The following is a 24903-nucleotide window of genomic DNA, read 5'->3' as shown; positions in this document are numbered from 1 at the left end:
CAGCAGACATTTATTTCCAAACTTGTTTTAAAACCGTCCGCTCAAATCCTGTCCGAACGTACATGTTTGGTGGTGAGTACACAAAACCAACGTACAAAAACCCCGCGCATGCTCAGACTAAATGAGGCCACGGGAGCGCTCGTTCAGGTAAAACTCACGTTTCTTTGGGATATGGCACATTCGTCAATAGAAAGATTAATTCTAGCAATAGAACACTGAAGCAAAACACACAATAACCAATGCTTGATGCCGTCGTTTTATTCATTCTTCTCTTGCTATAACTAATCAGTTATTTAGCTCATGTTATTTCAACTGAGTTGTTCCATACTGAAAAGTGACATTTGTTAGCTGTGATGTAGTAAGATTTTTGCAAACTTTTATTGGCCCGACGTATCATATTTTTAGTGGTCCTCCACATTTCAAATTTTTTGCTTTTAATGTTTAATGGTTATCTTTCCCACTTTCTTTAGGTGTTTATAGTTATGTCACCATTTAGAATATTTTAATAGGAAATATTTTTGATTTAGCTTTTGTTTGTATATTTAACATGATTTTGTTGAAGGTTGTTTAAATTGTCTACCATGTTGGCACACCAAATGACCCCCCCCCCCCCCCCACATGAGTTAGTGAATATTTTAGATTAATCATTTTATTTGTTTGTAATGTTTGATGCCTAAAATAATACCCACAGTATTACAAACAATAGGCAAGTTTTTCAAATCAACAAAAAGGCTTTTATTTGAGCAAATTATAAAAAGGATCAAAAACAGAATGGCAGCACTTGAACAGCTAGCAACATACATGCAAACTTGCATTTGAAACATGGTGAAGGATAAACTAGCCAACCTCAGGAAGCACACTAAATAAAATCTGAAGCAGCAGCACATAACCAAAGGAACCCAAGCTGTGGTAGTCCAAACAAGATGCCATTTGTGGGGGATCAAATGGAAGGCAGGGCATCAACGTCTCCTCTTCCTTGAAACCTTCCTTCCAGGCTGCCTTCCAGCGGGTCTTCCCTGGGCCCTTGCAGGTGGGGATGATGTGGCAGCAGGAGAATGGTGTTCAGCAAGCCGGGCCGGGTCACATAGCCCAGTGTCTGGGGTCAGCAGCTCCCTCTGCATCCACCAAAGGGCCTGGTTGATCACGCCCTTTGCCAGTTGCCTCTGCTCCTCCGTGCCTTGATTCAGGTCATGTGCCACGGAGGCACTGTAGGCCTCAGTGGGGTTGAGGGGGGCCCTCATGATGGCACTCGCCTCCCTAATCATTTGGAGGCTGGCTTCCTCCACTGCCCCCAATTTCTTCTTACGGCCTGGTGGCCTAATATAAAGGGGAGGAGCCTGGCTGGTGGTGCTTGTCCTGGGGAGCTGCTGAACGCCACTGGGCCCGGCCTCCTCCTGGCTGCCACTGACCCCTGCGGCCTGGCTGTCAGTGAGGAGAGGATCTGCCACCTCCTGGCTGGTCTCTTCTTCCTGTGTAAAAAAAAGGGACATGTTGTAATATATTTAGGAATATACTCACTCACATTTTCATGCTTGAATCTTATTTTTTGCCTTGAATTTAAACTTGAAAACAGACTCACCCTCTGACCCCTGCAGTTGTCATCCCTGACACCTATTTGTTTGCCCACGATTTTAGATTTTTACTTCCCAGCTTGTATTTTATTAACCAATATCAAGTCAAGAATCAAACAATAATTAATATTATTACATAAATAGTTATGAAACTACTATACCTCATCATCGTAGAGGCGCAGATCTGCCTCTCTGTCAGCCAGGCCCTCTTCATCTGACTCTGCAGGGCTGTGGTGATCTTGGGAAGTCCCGCTGGGAGGTAGCGTGGAGGAAAGGTTGGGATTCAGACTCGACATTGATGGCCTGCCTTCCAGTTGATCCCGCAAAAATGACATCTGGTTGTAATACCACAGCTTGGGTTCCTTTGGTGGTCTTGCTGCTGCTCCAGATCTTAGCTGTTTTTGGTGAGCTTTGTACGCTCTCCTATATGTGCCCCTGAGGTTGGCAAGTTTATCCTTCACCATGTTGGCACTGCATTCTGGCACCCATGTCCTCATGTATGCTGCTAGCTGTTCAAGTGCTGCCGCTCGTACGTCCTTATTGTGGTAATGGTCCTGCTTTGAATCCCACAGGATGGGCATTTCCCGAAATTTATCCAGCAAATGCTGGATAATGTCTTGGCTCTGCAGGAGATCCATTGTGAAATAAATTTTTTATTTTTTTTATTCTAGATTGAAAAAATGAAAAGAAACCAAAAACACAATTAAAAAAAGCCTCAGCATTTACATTGATAGAATATGTTGTTAAAAAAGTAGTACCTATATAGAAATACAAACACAGTGTCTCTTGTTTAGAAAATGCTGGCCAGCTCTGCCCCATTGGTTGGTTTTAGCTAACATTTTTTTTTAACATGCCGCCCCTTTGGTTACATTGCAGGAAATAATATAAATCTACAACCATACACAATTATTACAAATGACAGCATTCATCAAGGCACTATTGCATGTGTAGATATCCTGCCCCTCAGCATTGATTACATGAAAGAAACTTCCTAATGACCTCTGTCCAACCAACACAGAACAATACTTGGCCTGATCTGAATACACCCTACATAATTACTAATGAGTCACAGCATTTTTGATCTCTCTATTTTGTGATGTCTACAAAAGCATTTGGGTACGAAAATCACATTCTGGTATCCAAGAGACATAATAGCTTAATAAAACTGTGCAACCAACAGACCAAACCCCCATCCCATTGCTCTACATTTTAGAGCCCGCTGCTGATCCCATGTTTAAATTTCTTACCTGCCTCTCTCACAATCCTCGTTTCTTCCGCTCGCTGAATTAACACGTAACCTACGTAATCACGTCAAGCGCCTTTTATACACTCCGCGTATGTATGAAACGCCGCCCTCGTCACCTTTGCCATGCCCCTAATCAATTGAAAAAGTAAATGTGGCGTTAACTGTGTAGGTTCTGGAATCGCGCGAATATTCTCCGCGTAACCTACGTCAATACGTTGTTGGCATTCGCGACACTCCGCATATGCAATAATCCCCGCCCTCATCTCCGCCCCTGACGGGACATTTCCTCGTTTCCACGCCCCTAATCTCTGTGGGAAGGAAAGATGGCGATGTCACACGAGCGGGCACGGAGCTCTCATGGCGCAAGTGAAGGGACAGAGGCTGGACCGTCCCGATCCAGGCCTAAAAGATATAAAGCCACTAATATGGCGTTCGAAGAAATGGTGGAGTTGGTTTACATCATGAGGAGGAAGGATTATGATGGTGAATGTGGGCCCTACAAAACACCGAACCGTAGGAAGTCACACATAATGGACAAGGTGGCAAGGAGAATGAGGAGAATGTTTGGTGTCACCAGGTCAAAGGAGCAACTACGGAAGCGTTGGTCCGATTTAAAATTGAGGGAGCCACATCACATGAAGAAGATCCTCAAAATTCTGCGTAAAAGTAAGTCCATATTATTTAAGGGGGGGGGGGAATGTCTGCAATAATGTGTTGACATGTATTTTTTCACATCTGCCTCCTTGGCCTGCTTTTACTTTTGAACATGTGTAGATACTGTATTGTGTTTATGTCAAATAACAACCTTAAACAAATTTGGTTAAATAGTAAACACGCGTAATATGACATTGTTTCGCAAAAATGTGACGTTACTCCAGGAACAACACACCTGGACATGGCTGACTGGCCCCAAACTTGGTTTTCCAACATTGTTGACTAGCAAAATCACAGAAATTAAATTGAGTGAATGTGACAGGCAAACAAGATTCATTCTCCAAAATGCAAATAAAGCTGATGTTTTAACATCTTGAAATGCAAAGCACCTGTGTCTCAAAAATCAAAGTATATTTATTTGGAGGGTCGACGAGAATTAATGTTTTGGGGGGACATCCATGTGTGTCACTTCTTTGCAAAAAAGGGGCAGGATCTGAGCTTGGCCTAGAACTACGCCAAAAATGGAGGATTGCTGAAAGAATAAACAAACAAAAATCATCATAAATGTATCGTCTATGCAATGTGTGCGATTTATGATATCCAATATCTGTGTGCTGATGAGTATCCCTTTTGTTTTTTATTATTTCTTATAGGGGAAAGAAGACGCCAGCAATTGGAGGAGGCAGAGAGGGCCAGACACCCGGAAAATCAAACACCTCCACATGTTGAGCAGGAGGAGGCTGGGGAAGGAAGAGAGGAGGATGTGGAAGGAGAAGAGGATGTGGAAGGAGAAGAGGATGTGGAAGGAGAAGAGGATGTGGAAGGAGAAGAGGAAGGAAGAAAGGAGGAAGGAAGAGAGGAGGAAGAAGTTATTTTGGACTTAGAATTTATATCAGATGAAGGGCAAGTGGCGGAAGAACAATTTGGCGAATTGCAAGAAGGTGGATTGATGGATGAAGGAGGAGTCGAAGATGATGGGGAGGTGGTGGAAGAAGGAGGAGTGATAGAAGATGATGGGGAGGTGGTGGAAGAAGGAGGAGTGATAGAAGATGATGGGGAGGTGGTGGAAGAAGGAGGAGTGATAGAAGATGAAGAAATTGGGGATGTGGAAATTATCAGGCCATCAGGTCAGTGTCACCCCTATATTAATAGGGCCAAACATATGCAGATAGGCTGGAAATTATTTACATATTTTGAATGCCAATTTGTTTCTTTTTAGGGGATCAAGATGGAGTAGCACATTTTTCACGTGCAAGTGCTTCTATCATTGTACAGCAACTAATGGAGTGCAGCACGGAAATGGACATTATGCAGGAAAGGATGCTAGTCATGGAGCAGAATGTGCGAAATGTCATTTCTGAGTGTAGCACGGAAATGGAGAACATGCGACAAAGGATGCTAGTCATCAACCAAAATTACAAAAATATCATGGACATGATGGGCCGTGTCAAAGACTGAACCACAGAAGCCCATCCCCCGCCCATCCCCCGCCCACAAAACCCTTTTTAATTTTTGTACTTTATAATACGCCAAAATTTCTAAATGCACACACAGTGTGCCAATATGTGCTATCTGCCATCACAGACTATCTATTGTCTGTGCTTTGTGGGTACAAACCCCTCCTCGATCCTCAACTAGTTGAGAGGAAGGGTTTGCTCCCACAAAACACAGACATTGATCACCCATGATGTCAGATAGCACATGTGGCCATTTGTCTGTTTAACCAATGACATTTGGCGAGTTTTCACTGAATGTGTGCATTTAGAAATTTTGGCGTGTTCCAGTGTGAAAGCACACCATCCATATGACTGACTGCTGTTCTTTTTTTAAATTTTTGTTTGGTGTTGATCTTTTTTGGTTTGTAAATGTTTCCAGTTTCAGATCACAAAACGAACAATAAATCTCACCTAAAGAAAGAAGTTAACTAATTTTAGAAAAAAACAAAAAAATTTTTGTGTTGTGTTAAAATCTTGTTTAAAAAATTAGACACAAACAAATGACAAGCCCAAAAATTCTTGCGTATAGTTTCAGTGAAATTATTGTTACATTGTGTTTCGATCATTATTATTGATAATCACTGTCAATAAAGACCAAAAAATAAATAATTAAAAGCCAATATTTTGTCTCCAGAATTTGCAGGAAATGTGTTCTGCCTAAAAATACACATTTCTTGTTAAAAAATGACTAAAATAAAAAAAATAAATGAGACATCAAAAGCAGAAAAAAGAGTGGCTTCTTATTTATAGACTGAATACCCAGTTTGTAGATGAGTGAATAATGTGCAAATGTGGTTAGTTAATACATCTGAGTAAGTAAATGTGGCACTAGAAGTGCACTATTTTTGGAGATAACCTGGAAGACAGAAAAATAGAGAAAAAGCAGTAATGACAAACAACTGTATAAAGTCCAATGGTCTAATTATTTATTAGTTGTGAGAATATTCCTTTCTTTTGGGGGCCGAATTAGAAAGAAATATGATCTGGCATAGCAATGGCCCCCCGACCCATGAAGTACTCAACATATTTGTCGCGTACCTCACGAGCAGATTGGGGGGCCAAGCCAGCGCGACCAGTGTCCAGGCCAGGAATGTTCTCTGAGGGTAGTCCTGCCTCAGAGCCCATGGGGGCTAGGTACGTCTGGGAGTGCCTGCGTAGAAAATTGTGCAAAATGCAGCAGGCAAATATAACGGTGTTCAATTTATATTCCGCCAAATGTATCGATGTCAGGAACAGGCGGAACCGGTTGCTGAGGATCCCAAAGGCATTCTCGACTACCCTCCGAGCCCTGGACAACCGAAAATTAAACACACTCCTCTCTGAGGTGAGGGTCCTCTGGGGAAAAGGCCGCATTAGGTGAGGTCCAAGGCCAAAAGCCTCGTCCGCTAGGAACACAAACGGAAGTCCTTCCACATTATCTTCATCTGGTGGCAATGCCAGACCACCAGTTTGGAGACGATCATAGAAATCAGTCCGTGCGAACACTCCCCCATCTGACATCCGGCCGTTCTTCCCCACGTCCACATAGAGAAACTCATACTGTGCCGACACCACCGCCATCAACACTATACTATGATAACCCTTGTAATTATAATAGTAGGACCCCGAGTGGGGTGGGGGCACAATGCGGACGTGTTTCCCATCTATTGCTCCACCGCAGTTAGGAAAATCCCACCGCTCGGCAAATTGGGAAGCCACAGACTGCCATTCCTGTGGTGTGGAGGGTAGCTGTGGGGACAAACAAAAAAAGAGATTTAGTACTTTGGCACATAAACATTGCAAACATAATCCTACAAGCATCCTTGTGCAACTTTACAATTTTTAAATAGCATTTGCAAATTTTGAAGGGAGAATTTCGGGGCACAAATATATAGGGCCACTTAATTAATAACAGACTCCACAGCCCTCTGATGGGGACAAAAACACTTTGAAGGGGGGGTGGGGGGTGTTTAAACTGTTTTTAGAAAACCAAAAAAATTAAAATAAAGTGGCATGGTGGGGGTTGGCCCGAAGATAGCATGCTGGACAGGTTAATATTGGGTAAGATCAAAATATGCAGGTAGGCCAAAATAAAAAGAACATGTAAAAGCTGATATCAACATGCATAGTGAGAAAAGGGAACGTTAGTTAAACACACAGCATATCTGGGAAATAAAATCAAAAGTTAGTTTGCCACATTATTAAAGACACATTGTGAGGTTAAAATGAGGAAACTTACCTTCATATACTCCTCGTGCATAACTTTAATGATGGCAGCACACGTGTCCGGTATGATGACCCCAAGCGCCTGCGGAGAGATGCCTGTCGAGAACTTGAGGTCCTGCAGGCTCCTCCCAGTCGCCAGGTACCGCAACGTGGCAATAAGCCTCTGCTCGGCCGTGATGGCTTGGCGCATCACAGTGTCCTGCCTCGTGATATAGGGGGACAGAAGATCCAGCAGACTGTTGAATACGGGGTCCGTCATGCGGAGAAAATTCCTATAGTCATTAGGATTATTCTCCTGGATTTCCCTAAGCAGAGGCATATGTGAGAACTGGTCACGCTGGCGCAACCAATTCTTGGTCCAGAAACGCCTCCGCCCCCTGTTTCTGGCCAAAGTACTGGAATAATGAACATATCCAGCAGCCATCCCATAAACAGCACCAACTCGCGAAAATTGACGCTGCTGCTCCATCATGGCTTCAAACCGGCCGGCTGGTCAGTCAAGAACACACTCCAACAGAAAGCACAATCAAATCCAGTGGTACCTGCAAAGAACGCACGACACACAGATACGAACGCACAGTACGAATCTGCTAAGCAGAACGAACTGCACGCCTGTACCCGAATGCCAACTACGTACCCACAAGCACACGCACTGAACGAGAAAATACTACCTGCTAAAGCCTGGAGACCGAGAAGCGCGAATCAGCTCTAACCAAACCTTCACTAACACGAGCAAAGCCGTAACTAGCAAAAGCGGAACAGAGGGCGTCGCCATTGACTTTGGCCTTTCCCTTTATAGTGACGTCAAACGTGGATTACGTGCACGCGTTCAGGTCCGCAGGGAAATATCGTCCGCTGGTGTGTACAAGCCAGCGGGCCAAATGAAAAAACAGCCTTGTACGCCGGAAACAGCCCGTCGGACATTTCGAACGGACATGTTTGCTCGTGAGTACTCGGCCTAAGGCATGCCGTGAATGAGAACTGTCATGCCATTAACTGGCTGGTGTCATGACTGATCACTTGTGAAGCGCCATGACAACTGCAGATCAGAGACTAAGATGCCAGCTTCCTTGGCTGTAAAGGATGGGCGGGGTTGGTTTAGCTCCACTTTAACAGTCACCCAAACCCTAAAGATAATCTAACCCCTAAAACTAACCCTGTAACATAGTTTTATTACCTTGTTATCTGGCAAATAAATCTGTTGTTTTTCAACTTCCTTTAATAGACCAAGCTGTCCAGCAAAGGTGGCAGTTAAAGGGTTGAAGTGTCACTAAACCCACTTTATAAAAACTATGAATAAATGGTGTATTACATGCTGTTCATAGTCACTCAGTCACTATGAGATTTGTTTTCGGTATTCTGCAAAAAAACCTGGTTGATCCTGCTGTTCTCTATTTCCATCTTCTATCCATGTCCCCAATTCAGCTAGGAATTTTGCTGAGCAGTGTTGACAGCTCTGCACATGCTCAGTTTTCAGTGAGTTTCTATGCTGAAGCATTTCCTTCCCATCACATCTGAACAGCCCATGTGACTATCGAGTCACACATGTGGGTGTATACACAGTAATAAATGACTGCAAACTCCTTCCCTTTTCCTCCAAGCCCACTAACCAGCTAAATACATTGGAATACTATATGTAGATTAATGAAGACTTCACCTTCCTCTTATTCTAAGACACAGACTGGAGGGGCGTAACACGGCCTGTGGCTTGCAGAAATCCACCCAAACCATGTTATCGCTAAAAAATAATAAACAATTTGATTTCAAACATATATTACAGAGTAATTTTAGCAAAAAATGTTGCGTATATAAATAAATATAGTATATTGACATCTGTGATGCGGTTTTCATGTTACATTTTCAAAGAAGCTGGACACCAGCAATAAGAAGGTGGCGGAGGCCATGTTGGTACACCCCGCACTGCTCAGAGCTAAACCTTTAGACTTTAACCACTTAAGGATCTCCGCACGTCGATATACGTCAACAGAATGGCACGGCTGGGCAAAAGGGCATACATGTACGTCCCCTTTAAGATCCCAGCCGTGGGTCGCGAGTGTGCCGCCGGCATCGCGCTGGCGACCCGGTCTAAAGCTACGTGAGCGCGCCCACGGGACCCATGGACCCGATTGCCGCCGGTGTCCTGCGATTGGGTCACAGGAGCTGAAGAACGGGGAGAGGTAAGTGTAAACAAACCTTCCCCGTTCTTCTCTGTGGCAGTGTCAGTGATCTTCTGTTCCCTGTCATAGGGAACAGACGATCACTGACGTCACACGTCCAGCCACGCCCCCTACAGTAAGAAACACACAATAGGACACACTTAACCCCTTTAGCGGCCCCTAGTGGTTAACTCCTCCACTGCCATTTTTTACAGTAATCAGTGCATTTTTATAGCACTTTTCGCTGTGAAAATGACAATGGTCCCAAAAATGTGTCAAAAGTGTCCGCCATAATGTCGCAGTCACGATCACTGCCATTACTAGTAAAAAAATATTTGTTAATAAAAATGCCATAAAACTTTGCCCTATTTTGTAAACGCTATAACTTTTCAAACCAATCAATAAATGCTTATTGCGATTTTTTTTACCAAAAATATGTAAAAGAATACGTATCGGCCTAAACTAATGAAAAAATATATATTTTTTATATATTTTTGGGGGATATTTATTACAGCAAAAAGTAAAAAATATTGCATTTTTTTTAAATTGTCGCTCTATTTTTGTTTATAGCGCAAAAAATAAAAACCGCAGAGGTGATCAAATACCACCAAAAGAAAGCTCTATTTGTGGGAAAAGAAGGACGTCAATTTTGTTTGGGAGCCACGTCGCATGACCGCGCAATTGTCAGTTAAAATGACACAGTGCCGAATCGCAAAAAGGGGCCAGGTCCTTTACCTGCATAATGGTCCGGGTCTTAAGCGGTTAATAAGTAAACATCCAAACAGCACCACAGATGTCAATATACTATGATTATTTATATACGCTCACTTTATTGCTAAAATTACTCTGAAATTCAAGACATATATGAAGACAGGTGCTGACACCTAGAACTAAACTATCACTTTTAGGTGGACTGCCGCTCTAGCTATTATTTTTGGGTCGACTGAAAAGAATCAATCACATTACAATAAAAGAACAGTAGGAATGCTCCACCCTCACTTAGTACACCCTTTGTGACTTACATCTTTCGAAGGTTTCCGGAGGACGTCACCCACACCTCCACCATTGCGCAAGCCCTGGTTTAGGACGGTCACTATGCACATGAGCAGCGTGTCGCACGCTCGCTCTGAATTATCTTCCTCCCCATCCACATCTGTAAGAGAAAAGAAGGATGAGACTAATGCACTGTAGATCATTTCAAAGGGAACTTGTCAGGACCATAATTGGTTGACTGCTATTAATGACCTTTCCTCATTAAAGTCCAATTTTTTATTTGTATCCCAACAAGGCTCATTTACATTGAATGGTGATTCTGAAGCCTCGTACACACGGCCGAGGAACTCGACGGGCGAAACACATCGTTTTGCTCGTCGAGTTCCTTGTTAGGCTGTCGAGGAACTCGGCAAGCCAATTTTCTCCATTCCCGTCGAGGAAAAAGAGAACATGCTCTCTTTTTGGCTCGTCGAGTTCCTCGACAGTTTCCTCGTCGAAAAATGTACACACGACCGGTTTCCTCGGCAAAAAAAAAAAAAACAGCAAGTTTCTTGCTGGTTTTTGCCGAGAAACTCGGTCGTGTGTACGAGGCCTAGGATAACCTGTTTCAGGCAGAAGAGACTTCAAGGGATGTTCTCAGGATGCTCCCAGCAGGAGGAGAGTTATTGAGGCCTTTAGCAGTGTTTTTTTTGGGGGGGGGGGAGGGGATTATCATGGTGCTTACAGATAATAATGGAAACCGTACATATAGAAAAAGTATATACATTTATTAGAAACATAATTAAAAACCAAACATAGCAATTTGTTGAGTTTTGCAAAACATCTCATTATGGTAGTCATGTAAGGAGGGATCCAGAGATTTAAAATTTGTATGCTATCCCGATATGTTTCGCCTTATGGCTTCATCAGGGGGATATATGAATCAACCAATGACTATGGAAAAACACCTCAAAGCCCCCAGGAGGGTAAAAAAAATCCTAAAAAATTGTCTGTAGCAATTCCGACGCGCAAAATTCCGACGCATGCTCAGAAACAATTCGGCGCATGCCCGGAAGCATTGAACTTAATTTTCTTGGCTTGATGTAGTGTTGTACGTCACCATGTTCTTGACGGACGAAAGTTCAATGAAATTTTTGTGTGACCGTGTGGAATTCCGTCGGGAAAACAATCCAAGGTTTTTCCGACGGAAAATCCGGTCGTGTGTAGGGGGCATAAGAGTTATTTCTGATAGAGGGAGAGACAGGCTGACACTTGACAGGTACAATAACTTGCTAATTGAAGCAACATAACCCTAATGGTATGACTTCCGTTTACTGACCCCCCCCCCACCCCCCCCCCCCCCGTTAAGAAGACAATACAAACAGGGTTCTCCTATCTAGCTATGACCACTGGAGACAGCATTTGTATATGAATTACAACAATCAAAATAAGCAAAAAAAAAAAAAAAGCGAAAGTCATGTAGAAAATATACACTGAAGCAAATGTACAACAAAATCAAAATTCAGCAGAGTTCCCCTTTATAAGCATTTGCTACCAGATTAGAAGCCTGCGGAAACGATTTAGAGGACATGTGAGTGACAGGACGGTGTTTGGATCTACAGCCTACGCCAAGATAAATATAAAATCTATTCAGCCAGGTGACTTTCACACTATTAATAAGTGGAGGATACATAGATCATGTCTGTTTCACAGGCTCTGCGCACAGCCACTCAGGCGGGGTAAACATATGTGTTTACTGTGAGCAGAGAACGTGGGATGAGAGTGATGGGAGCCCAGACAAGTGATCGCCGGCTGCAACTGTCAACTGCACTGCAGCTGACTATCCAGAGATTGTAGGACAATTATTGGTAATTCTTTACTAGGGAAGGAGAAACTACACTGAAAGCGCTGGTCATCGGTCTCTAGGCTGCATTCCCAGTGATGTCACTATTATTCAGTGAATGAATAGGCTGAATTCTCAGTGATATTAACAGTCTGTAGTGTTGGATAGGCTGCATTCTTTGTGATGTCACTGATCTCGAGTGAAAGGATAGGTTGTGTACTCAGAGATATCACTGTTTCTAGTGAATGGTTAGGCTGCATTCTCTGTGACATCACCAGTCTAGGATGAATAAAAACAGCAGAAAGAGGGTGCCTATGTTCTTGTTATAGTAAAAGCAAGTAATGCTTTATTCAGATACACTTACATTAAAGTATCTTGCAAGCTGCACACAGGGTAGATGTGGATCACCAATCAAGCAGTCAGCCATCACAAGGGATGAGAAGACCAATGTGGGGATAAGCTCAGACCTGCCGTATGGAGGTATATAACCAGCAGCACCTCCAGCTCTCACAGAGCAAGCAAGAGACCAAATCAGGACGCGGCAAGCCGCAACGCGTTTCCGAGGCGCCGCCTCTTTCTTCAGGCAACTATTGCTTGTAGTCTCTAGTGAATAGATAGGCTGCATTCTCAGTGATGTCACTGGTCTCTAATGAATGGGTAGAATGCACTCTCAGTGTTGTCACCAGTTTCTAGTGAATGGATAGGCTGCATTCTCAGTGATGTCACCAGTCTGTAATGAATGGGTAGAATGCATTCTCCGTGATGTCACTGATCTCCAGTGAAAGGATGGGCTGTGCACTCAGAGATATCACTGGTCTCTAGTGAATGGATAGGCTGCATTCGCAGTGACGTCACTGGTCTCTAGTGTATGGATAGGATGCATTCTCAGTGGTGTCACTGGACTCTAGTGAACGGATAGGCCGCATTCTCAGTGATATCACTGGACTCTAGTGAACGGATAGGCCGCATTCTCAGTGATATCACTGGTCTCTAGTGATTGGATAGGCTGCATCCTCAGCGATGTCAGCGTTCCCTAATGTATGGATAGGCTGCATCCTCAGTGATGTCATTGTTCTTTAGTGAATGGATAGGCTGCATCCTCAGTGATGCCCCACCTCACTCATCACCATACAATAAATAGGAAGGTTTAGGACAAATAGCTCTTCTTACCAGTAAGTCTACAACACTGTAACCATTTAAGACGGTTTGCCTTTAAGTAAGTGAAAATGTAATGTTCTCTGCTCAGAAAGGTTTATTTCAGGGACTGAAGCAGACTGCTGTCATTCTTCGGGTAGAAATCCACAGTGGGGTGGCCTGTTTTCTTGTCAGGAAGGTGTTAACGTGTTTTTCTGCCGCTTCTCCACACTTTTTACATAACGGAGCTCAGCAAAGTCACATGTAAAAGTCATCTGAGTACTATCAATTACTCATTGTGAGAGAGAAACCACAGGCAGCGTGCAGAATCCCATCTGTGAAGGTGACTGGAGGAAGACGCAGTCCACAAACAAAAAAACCCCATAAGCCCTTGAGAGGAATCCTAATTTACCCCTGAGCGTCTCGATTCACTCTGCCTGTCAAATTATCTTGTTTATGTGGTTTGCAACACAAAAACAAACTCAGATAAAAACAGGATGAGAGAGAGAGAAGGGGGTTAACCCCTTCACAGCCAGTCGTGAAAATGGTGACGCTGAGGCTGTTGTACTGGGGGGGGGGGGGGGGGGGACGATTACCCAAGCATGAGGCGCTGCATGCTTTATTCCTAGTCTACTCCTCTCCTAGTCACAAAATGGCCACTCCTATAAGTGCACTTTATAAATCAGGTTGGTTAAAGTGGACCTGTCATCATATATATTAACCTGTTGCCACCCGTGCGACAGCAAAAGGGTGAGCTTTACACCCAAATGCCACACACATGCTTGATGTGTCTGTGCTGACAGCGTGCTCACTGCGCACTCCCAGCACAAAGACCAAGATCCTCACTATCAGTCGCTGGCACGACCAACTCCCAAACACATGACTACCGTGACAGCCAATCACAGTAGTCACATGATCGCTGATCTTTCCTGCCCCCTTAAAGCTTTTTTAAGGATGCCAGGGAGAACTGGAAGTGCAGCATGCTTGATAAAACTTAGGGGCCCATTAACATCACTTGCACGGGAATGCGCTGCCCTCTTTAGGTGTGCAGGTGATATTAATTATTAATGCCACCCCAAATGCATCCAGTAAACTAGCAAGTTTGCGATTACCAAAACACATAGTACCACAGGGCCATGCAGGTTGGTACAGCACGACTTTAAAAAGTCGTTCCTGCCGTACTTTTTGCATATTCCAGCGTGTTTGGCAGCCCACTGAAATGAATGGATGTCACAAATGCACTGTTTGGGAACGTGCAAAAACACACACACAAACTTGCACATTGTGGTGTGAACCGGCCTGAGTGTAGACTTCCAGGTATTCATTATCTGTTATGCCTCATTCACATGAGTGAATGATTGATCCATACACCCGTGTGAAGAGCCATGTTCAGGCACCGTATTGCACAGGTCTTACATGCCAGGCTTGCAGGCATCCTGTCCAGAACAATAACTGGTGGCTGGCTGCACGGATCTTTAAATGCATCCTGAAATGTACATCTGTGCGAGTCCGATGCAAGGATTAGGACACAATGGGGGAGATTTACTAAAACTGGAGCACTTAGGATCTGGTGCAGCTGTGTATGGTAGCCAATTAACTTCTAACTTCAGCTTGTTCAATTAAGTTTTGGCAATTAGGCTGGGTTCACACTACTACACTACTTTCATCCTACTTTGCTCTGCTACATAGGTCCTACATTTATCCTACATTGGTCCTACATCCATCCTACTTTCATGAACAGGATACTACTTTGGTCCGACTTCAATGATATTCAATGGGCCTGAAGTAGGATCAATGTAGGACCAAAAGTAGTACAGGGAGCATTTTCAAAGTCGGACCGACTTGTGTAGGACCAGTTAAGACAGCTCTCATAGGGAAACATTGATTTTCACACGTCATGCTACATGAGGCTCCCAATGTAGGACCGTTTGTCGGACAAGTGTGAACCCAGCCTAAAACCTGGAAGCTGATTGGTTTCTATGCAGAGTTGCACCAGATTTTGCACTCTCCAGTTTTAGTAAATAAACCCCAATGTGTCTGTGCTCTGATCCCTTCACCGGGCCCACATGGAAGTACACAAAGGGATTTGCTTGGAGGTCTGTGCAGTTGGCCTCCTGTCACAGACTTGAAAAGGCTGCCTGGCTGCCCCTACAAGGAACACCTGTGCATCCTGGGCAGCTAAAGATGGCTCTTCACATGGGTGTATGGATCTGTACCAATCGGTACACCCATGTAAATGGGGTCTTACGTCTCACAGAGATCACAGTACTATAGAAAGAGCCATCCTTGTTCAGGCATCATCATCTACTTCCTTGACTGAAATTCCGGCTCACAGATCATGTACATTCTGATACTTTTGCAGTCTTTGGTTCTTTCTGTTCACAAATGTCTGAGGCCTCGTACACACGGCCGAGAAACTCGACGGGCAAAACACATCGTTTTGCTCGTCGAGTTCCTTGTGAAGCCGCCGAGGATCTCTGCGAGCTAACTTTTCCCATTGCCGTTGGGGAAAAAGAAGACATGCTTTCTTTTTGGCCCGACGAGATCCTCGGCGGTTTCCTCGTTGAAAAGTGTACACACGACCGGTTTCCTCGGCAAAAAAAAACCCAACAAGCTTCTTGCTGGTTTTTGCCGAGAAACTTGGCCGTGTGTACGAGGCCTCACACAGATTAGCCCCTGCTACAGCCTCGGACCTTATGAAATGTTACAATGAACTCTGGGGGAGAGGAGATTGAGGAAATGCTTCCTGCTGCCTGCAGCTGACTGGTGACATCATCTCAGTCTAGGCAAAGCCACTGACCAGAGCTTATTGATGGCTTGTTAATGATAAAAAGTGGATCTTTTATGAAAAAGAAATTTGCGCAGGCTTGTAAAGTTACTGTAAGGTCCAATTTTATCTGTCATCTATAGTGTCTTGCTACTGAATACGAGAGGGACACTGTCTGTGCCACTAATTAGCTGGTCGTGGGAAATGCGTAAGAAGACTTCTGGCATTTTTTTTGCTGATTTACAGCGTCAGTCACAGCTTGTGGTGGAGCTTACGAACAAGCTTCTAATTAGGTTGTCCTCTCTTTTGAAGCGGAGGCTTAAAGTGACTGTAACATCAAATATCTGTTTTTGATTAACTGTCTCTGAAACTGATAAAAGCGTGGAGGTCGGGGATAACACAACTGCAATATGTCCCCTAAACAGTTTATTTAAAGACATTGGGCTTGTGACAGCAACCTCCGTCTGTGATGTCATAGCTGTGGGTTCATCTCAGGCACAATCATTCCCATTGTGAGGTCAGAAGAATATAACAGAATATTCCAGTTTCCAATCATTGGAGTGGATTTAGGAGGAAAACAAAATCAGTTAAAAAAAACACGAGTTGGTCACAAAAGATTTAAATCAGAACTTAAGCCAAAGATTAGATACAAATTAAGGGGGTAATCCACAAAGATCCGGCGTAACTTAATTTTTTCCATTTAAGTTACATTGCCTTAAAATTTCTACCTAAGTGCCCGATCCACAAAGCACTTACCTAGAAATTTTTGGCTGTGTAACTTAAATTCCGCCGGCGCAAGGCGTTCCTGTTTTCATGGGGGCGATTCCCATTTAAATTAGGCGCGCTCCCGTGCTGGCCGTACTGCGCATGCTCGTGACGTCATTTTCCCGATGTGCATAGTGCGAAATTACGTTACGCCGAGCTTTGTGGATTGCGACGGGTCAATAAAGTTGCGTCGAAAAAAAAAAAAGATACAGCGCGAAAAAAAAATTCAAATAAAAAAAAAAAATCGCGTCGCTGGACAGAAGGGTCTGTTTTTACAAGGTGTAAACAGTTTACACTTTGTAAAAGCAGCCCTAATTTTGCGTTTGCAAACTAAAACTTACGGAGAAAAAACGAAGCTGAAAAGCTTAGTGGATCTCCGTAAGTGCTAATTTGCATACCCGAGGCGGCATTCCGAAGATCCGGCAGTGTAAGTCCCTTACACATGCCGGATCTTCTGCCTAACTATGGAAAACTGATTCTGTGGATCAGTTCCATAGTTAGAAACAGGGATACGACGGCGTAACAGCAGTTACGCCGGCGTATCCCTTTTGAGGATCTGGCCCTAAGATCTTATTAAAAGATAAAATAAGAAAAGCAACTTTTGCTGCAATATTCAGCTTTAATTCCGAGACTTCCCATGCATACTTTGTTCTGCCACTAGATGTCCTTAGTCTGATGGCCAGAATCATTCAATCCACTTTCTCTAATCCCAGTTCATTCTGGACCCGCCTCCAGCCTGCGATTGGACAGTGAAAGAAGAAACAGCACAGTGATGAACTCATCTCTTTGCTTCTATCAACATGCTTCATGTCAACTCCTTGTGCTACTTCTTCCTGTCCCATTTTGAGCTCTTACAGGGACTGTAAGAGGCTGCAAGTAAAATGCAGGCACTTAAGCGGCTTGTATTTTTTTTTTTTAAAGTGTATTTTGTGCGTGTACTCGAGAGAGAGGAGCCGGACTGCAGGAGTTGGGAGTAGGCAGGCCTCCCCCAGAGGCAATCTGCCACCTTTCTCCATGCCCCGGGTGGCAATGGCAGGTGTGTGAGGGGGTCCTCCCACACAGCCCGCCCTACCTGCTCCGCTTTGAAGCCCAACGGGGCAGAGGGACTCCCTATAAGGGAGTGAGAGGATTTAGCCCGCTCAACCAGCCCCGTTAGTCCTTCGCCTCTCTATTTAGAGACCGCGTGGTCAAAGTGCGTGCATGTTAACCCAATTTAGAGTGAGTGTAAGTGTGGTGGTTTTTGTGGGGGGGGGGGGGGGGTGGGTGTACTAAGCGCAGGCTTACCTCACATAGCACACCCACCGGGAGCCGGGCTGAGACCACCAAACTCAATTCACATGTAGCCGAGACCGGGATCCGAACCCCTAGCTGCAGAGGTGAATGGCTTGTCAGCGCAGTGCCAATTGCGTTGAGCCACTGCAGCTCCAAGCGGCTTGTATTTAGTGATGTATTAAAGATCACAGAGCTGCATTAATGTATGTATTTTATATCTGCCTGAAGTTCAGCTCTAAAATGTATTTGCATGGAAACATTAACAAAAATTCTGATTGGTTGCCCCTGGCAACAAGCTCTTTTGTGGCATATAGGGTACGTTGCACTGCCCATTCATTGTCAATGAACCATCAACATGCACCCATGGGTCAAAAACATGCAATTGCTACCTCTTTTTTTAACGCACCTTAAAGTGATACTAAAGGTTCCATTTATTTATTTATTTTAAATAACAAACATGTCATACTTACCTCCACTGTCCAGTTCGTTTTGCACAGAGTGGCCCGTTTTCTGGGGTCCCCCGGCGGCTCTCGTGGCTCCTCCCCACATCAGATAACCCCCTAGGGCTCCTGAGTCCAGCATTTAGCGTCTATAGCCGTGGAATGCAGGACTTGGCCCGGTGTCATTGGACTTGATTGACAGCAGTGTGAGCCAATGGCTGCACTGCTATCAATCTATCCAATCAAGAGCCGAGAACCCCGGGCAGAGACAGCTCATCCTCGCCTTGGGACATTCCAGGGCTCAGGTAAGTAAAACGATTTTTCAGATTTGGGTAGATGTAGTCAGGCAACCTACCTAATAGATTGTTAAATCATTTAGGGACTCTCAAGCACATCTTTGGCGGCTTCACAAGAGAATCCTACTCTTCCTGTTAGTTTTTTTTGTATATTTTATCCTAAGAATCCAATAGCATGAGCTGGGAACACCTTAAACTGGTTGGAAACACCAAAAACCACAAGGTTGGCAGAAACTGCACTAAAAGCCTGTGCATGAATGCATCAGTGTAACAATTGTAGGTAATAATTACCCTTCAAAGAGCTCATAGTACTCCCTTGACAATGCTTTCATCTGCATTTCTCTCCAGAACAGAGCAGCCATCTTTGTTTAGGTATCATCCAGTGCCACCATCTACTTCCAAGACTGAGATGACACAATCCTGTAAATGTTCACAAAAGTCTTATGCTGCGTACACACGCCATTTTTCAAACTGGTCGTTAAAAACGATTGTGTGTAGGTTCCAGAGCATTTTTCTTGACGTGAAAAATGGCCATTAAAAATGTAGAACCTGCTCTATTTTTCTCGTTTTTTTACGTCATCGTTTTTCTCGTCGTGAAAAACGGTTGTGCGTAGGCTTTAACGACGGGGAAAAAAAACGTGCATGCTCAGAAGCAAGGGATGAGAAGGGAAATTTGCATAATCAGCCCAAAGGGTGGCGCCATTTGAATGGAACTTCCCCTTTATAGTGCCGTCGTACGTGTTGTACGTCACCGCGCTTTGCGCAAGCATTTTTTATCACGACCGTGTGTATGCAAGGCAGGCTTGAGAGGATGACGTCGAGAAAAACGTTGTTCTTTTCCATGACATGAAAAACGGTCGTGTGTACGTGGCATTACACAAGTCAGCCCCCGCTGCAGCCTCTCACTTTGTGACCTAATGCAAAGTTACAATGTTGCAGTCTGATCACTGGGGGAGAAGAGACAAAGGGAAGTGATTACATCATCTCAGCCTAGGCAGAGTCACTGACTGGAGTTCATGAAATGATAAAAGGTGGAGCTTTTGGGAAAAAAAATATACGGTTGCTGTATAATGGACATGTCAGGAATGTATTCATGCTGAATTGAAAAGTTACTGACAGGTCCACTTTAAAAACAGAAAAAGTTAGAGATTGTCTCAAATTGGAAAGCTAAATAAATGGAGAAAGGGATGGCTGAATTCAGAGTTTTGGGATCGGGATGTTTATTGGAACTGACCTGTGATGGATATGGTTGATGACGGACAGTCTTCCTGTGGACAGGAGCTCATCATTGCTGTTACAGAAGAGGCTCGGAGGCCACCATTATCTGTTAATGGGAGAATGAAAAGTAGTTAACCTTTTCTATCCTGAACAGGTCTTGCGGAAAAAACTAGACGAGGAACACCGCTAAAACCATTGTCCTTCTTTTGTTGCTGTGTTATGCGTTTTCTGTCTACAGGCTTCATTTTTTTTCAGCAGTTATTTATTCCCGTTGCTGTGGGATATAACTTTACTATACTGGGTTCCAGTTTTAAAGCTGAAGTTTATTTTGCTTATATTTGCCTCCCTGGTTCTACCTTCTCCCTTCGTCAACACGTACCGTATTTATCGGCGTATACCGCACACTTTTTTGCCCTGAAAATCAGGGCAAAATCGTGGGTGTGCGATATACGTCGATACCCGCGCTTTGTTTGAACCACTGCGCCGACATATACCGAGCGCAGTACACTCGGGTATAGTCGGGCAGGCTCGGCTCCTCTCGCGGTCACGTCCTGTACGTCCTTTACGCGAGAGGAGCTGAGCCCGCCCGACTATACCCGAGTGTACTCCGCTCGGTATATGTCGGCCCAGCGGTTCGAACACAGCGCGGGAAGCGGGGATCGAGCGGGGATGGCCACAGAAGGACGCCAGACCGGACGAGGCCGCCGATGGACGCGATAGACGACGGGCAGGACGCGATGGACGACGGGCAAGACACCGACGAGGGGCATCCAAACTGTAAGTATTTTTTTTTTTTGCAGGAATCTTCCTTCAAGTTCGGGGGTGCGCGCTATACGCCGGGGTGCGTTATAGCCCGATAAATACGGTAAATTACATTTTTTAATAAAACATGTTTGCATAACATACCTAATTTTAGACCCAGTGACATCAACACTGGTTTCTCTGCTTCTCTATGCAATGGAGGCAAATCATTACTGGTGGGAGGGGCGGGCAGGGTGCTGTACCTAAAAACATCATAGCACCTTGCATAGCACATCAGTACTTCTCTCAAGAGCTGTCAGCCCTGATAAACGCAGTGGGTCCACTCTTGGGATGAGTGATCAGGGACTTGTGTCCATTTACATTCACCCCCTCCAATCCAATCTGCTAAACAAAATGGAAATTGACCTGTTCCCCTTCATCTAGCTGATCTGATTGGAGGGCAGTTGTGTATAAACAGACACTCGGTTTGTTTACACCGGCCACCCTTAGAGCAGAGTGGGCTGTATCCGTGTCCATTCTGCATAAGCTGAGTGGACACGGACCTGTCAACTGCCCACTAGGGTTGCCACCTCATCCCTTTAAACCCGAACACATAAGAATTACACAGATTCTGAGGCTAATTGAATGCAGATTAGGCACTAAGTGAGTTTAATTACCACCTTAATCAGCCACAGATCCTGTGTAATTTATATGTGTTCGATTTTAAAGGGATGAGGTGGCAACCTTACTGCCCACGCCGCTCAGCGGGGCATCAGCGTTCAGATCCCCTGCTGAACAAGTGCATTCCACCCCATGTGAAATAAGCCTCAGGCCCCGTACACACGTCCGAGGAACTCGACGGGCAAAACTCATAGTTTTGCTCGTCGAGTTCTGTGTGAAGCAGCCGAGGATCTCGGCGAGCCAACTTTCCTCATTGAACAACGAGGAAATAGAGAACATGTTCTCTATCTGGCTCGACGAGGAACTCGTCGGCTTCCTCGGTCGAAAGTGTACACACGCCGGGTTTCTCGGCAGAATTCAGCTCCGAACGAGTTTCTGGCTGAGAAACTCGGTCGTGTGTACGGGGCCTTATTGTAACAAACAGCACAGGTTAAGATCATCAGCATTATGGTAACATATAGGCAGGTGCTCTATCATGGCTGGCTCTGTCACATGACATGGCTGTTGGGTGCAGACCTTGTTAGCTTATGACCAAAAAGTTAACAAAACCAGCACCCAACAGCCATGTCATGTGACACACTGACAGAGAACCTGCTGACTGCTGCCTGTGTGTTATATCACCATAGTAATGTGCAGTACATCTTCATATTCACACAGGCAAACCTGTGCGGCAGGCAGCCATGATTAAGTCCAGCTACTTCTGCTCCCTGTCAGCTGTCTGCTGCCAACTGCCAGCCACACTTAAGCCCCTTGCTCTCCATTACTGATTGTGGAGCTGAGTGGAGGAAGATCACTCCACCAGGGAAGGCAATGGGCAGCCACAGTGGCAGGCATCTGGGACTTAAGTAGACCAGCCAGCAATATGCAGAGAAAATGCAGAATAGTATTATACACCCCCCCCCCCCCATAAGCTAGTAGGAGTGGTCGAGTGGGGGTGAAGTTTAGAAAGCACTTTTTTTTCCTGCACTGAACTGTCTGTGATGCTGCCTGCCCCTTCTGCTCCCTGTCAGCTGCCTCTCCCTTCCACTGTTGCCCGCCTCTCTCTCTCTCGGCTGCTGAGCGAGAAACGGAGCTGAGGAAGATCACTCCGCCAGGGAAGGCAACAGGGACTTCAGCTGTCAGCAGAGCAGCCAGGAACATGTGAAGCAGACACCAGGCACGACTGCTCCTTCACCATCAGAGAGGGGTCCTGGAAAACAGTATTAATTCAACACCCCCTAAGCTAGTAGGAGCGGCTGAATGGGGGTTTAAATTAGAAAGCAGTTTTTCTTTCTTCACTGAACTTTCTGTGAAGCTGTCCGGGCCCCCCCTGCTGACCGGGCTTGTTACAATAGGGCTGGTTGTACTGGCTTATTAGCGGCCCTGGGAGTTATGCAAATATGTTTCTAGGCGAGCTTCATTTGCTTGCCTATTTGCCCACATGTGATGCTGAGCCTCCATGATTAAAAGAATAATATGTGCCTTGCCATCCTTTGAGTGAATTTTTGCTTGTGTATAAAAGGAAACGTTACGCTAAAGCAGAAGTTCAGATCTATAACCTCCTCCCTCCCTCCCTCCTTTTCTAATTTTGGCACTTTTTGTTTGGGGGGGGGGTGTACCTGATTTTGAAAGGTACTGGCCCCCACTACCGGTTAGATCGCCACAGCGATCCACAATAAGTTTTTCCCCCACCCACAACCTTCTGGGGCACATCACATGTCCCAGAAGGCTGCAGGACAATTCACAAAGCACAGTGCGGCTTGCACATGCTCGATAGGAGGCTGGGTGTGAAAGCCGCAAGCTATCACAGTTGGCTTCCTACACTAAAAATTTCGGTTTCGGGAACCCAGAGACTAGTGAAGAACCACTGCAAAAACAAGGAACAGAGGGCACACCAACCTAGCTCATTACCTTTGTCATAGCTTTATTAGTGTTAGAACAGATGTATACTAAAAAAAAAAAATAAAGCACATAAAATCTACAATGTACATGAAACGGCCTGGTCATCTAGACTAGTCCCGGGCGCGAGAAGACCTTCCAAAAGGCTGATGCGTTTCAAGGGGAGATCCCTCTTCCTCAGAGCACTTGCACACATTTCAAGGGGCTCTGAGGAAGAGGGGATCTCCCCTAAAACGTGTCAGCCTTTTGGAAGGTCTTTTCGCGCTTGGGACTTGTCTAGATGACCAGGCCGTTTCATTTACATTGTAGACTTTATGTGCCTTATCGCTGTTTTTTTTTGTAAGTATACCTTTGTTCCTTTAACACTAATAAAGCCATCACAAAGGCAATGTGCTAGGTTGATGCGCCCTCTGTTGCTTGTTTTTGCAGTATTTCTTCTGGGTTTCCCCGGCCTGTAGGGGACAGCAAAGCCAGTGCAAAGATTGGATGAGCTGAAGATCTCGGATTGATTTTTGCCAGTGCATTTCTCCTGAGCGTTTTTTTTTGTCTACTAGTGAGAACCAGCCTGGGGAAAACAACGCTGATTCTCTGGACAGGTAAGTGTCCTTTTATTAAAAGTCAGCAGGTACAGTATGTGTAGCTGCTGATTTTTTTTTTTTTTTTGTACATAGGCTGAAGAACTGCTTTAAAGTGGATATCTGGACAAAAAAATAAATCATATTCAGTACGTCTCTGCACTGCATGCAAATGTTTTCCATGTTTGATCCCTTTAAAATGCCGCAAGTGCAGAAAAAGCCTGTTGAACCACCAGAAATCCAGTAACAACTCTGCTGCACTGAAATCCCAAGCAGTGTTGTCAGCCCTGTCTAAATTCTTTCATTTGGAAAACAGAACACCCCCCTCCTTATGTAATTGAGAACAGTATAAGGGAGTCCAGCAGGGGAAAATTAAGCAGGACTGACAACATTGCTTTGGATTTCAGTGCAGCAGAGGCATTGGGCTGTCAGCTCAAACAGGAAGTTAGGAGCTCATTGGATTATTGCAGGGGAATTTTGCTGTACTTTCATTTCTTTTAAAGGGAGAGAATGTGGGGAAATGTAAATGTATTTAAAGGCTGGCATATCACCATTACTCTTTGCACTGGTTAATGGGACGATTATGTATGAATATTCAGCAAAGCCTGAGTGGTGGAGCTCTACATGCAGGTCTTGGGTCAGATATAAATCTGGATTAGATGGAGAGAGCAAAATTCTTGATAAAGTACTTTTAGTTTTCTATAATCGCTTGTCATTAGGCTATTAACAAGTAATGGCTTGATGTCCCGCTGTCAGACGAGCCCGCGCTTGTAGCACCTCTGTAATAGATGGTGTAGGAGCACACTGGCAGACAGACTACACAGGGGTCTCTGTCTGCCCCCTCCAAGCTACCCGCGGCATCTTGTAAAATTAGCTCTTAGACTGCTGCTACTGGAGCGGCCGTGCTGGCTGGGGGAGTCCTCTGGGGAGTTCTGGGATTAAAGAACTTCTCACAAGACTCGTGTACTGCAGAACAGACTGACCCAAGCCTGA

At 44.7% G+C, this 24903-nt stretch overlaps 1 protein-coding gene across 6 annotated transcripts in view; it reads right to left on the bottom strand.

Moving 5' to 3' along the window:
• ITPR2 (inositol 1,4,5-trisphosphate receptor type 2) overlaps positions 1 to 24903 on the bottom strand; it is a 499601-nt gene that overhangs the window by 46158 nt on the left and 428540 nt on the right. For 5 of the 6 annotated variants that reach the window (XM_040345602.1, XM_040345603.1, XM_040345604.1 and 2 more), the window contains 2 exons: positions 20052 to 20141; positions 10351 to 10481 (listed from right to left, as the gene is read on the bottom strand). In XM_040345602.1, coding sequence (XP_040201536.1) covers positions 10351 to 10481; positions 20052 to 20141 — 221 coding nt within the window. The remainder of the gene's footprint in view (positions 1 to 10350; positions 10482 to 20051; positions 20142 to 24903) is intronic. The other variant, XM_040345605.1, reaches the window with a different exon arrangement.

The sequence above is a fragment of the Rana temporaria genome, chromosome 3 (assembly GCF_905171775.1).
Source record: "Rana temporaria chromosome 3, aRanTem1.1, whole genome shotgun sequence".
NCBI lineage: Eukaryota > Metazoa > Chordata > Amphibia > Anura > Ranidae > Rana > Rana temporaria.
The sequence above is the reverse complement of the archived record's forward strand: the minus strand, read 5'-3'. Positions and strand labels throughout refer to the sequence as shown.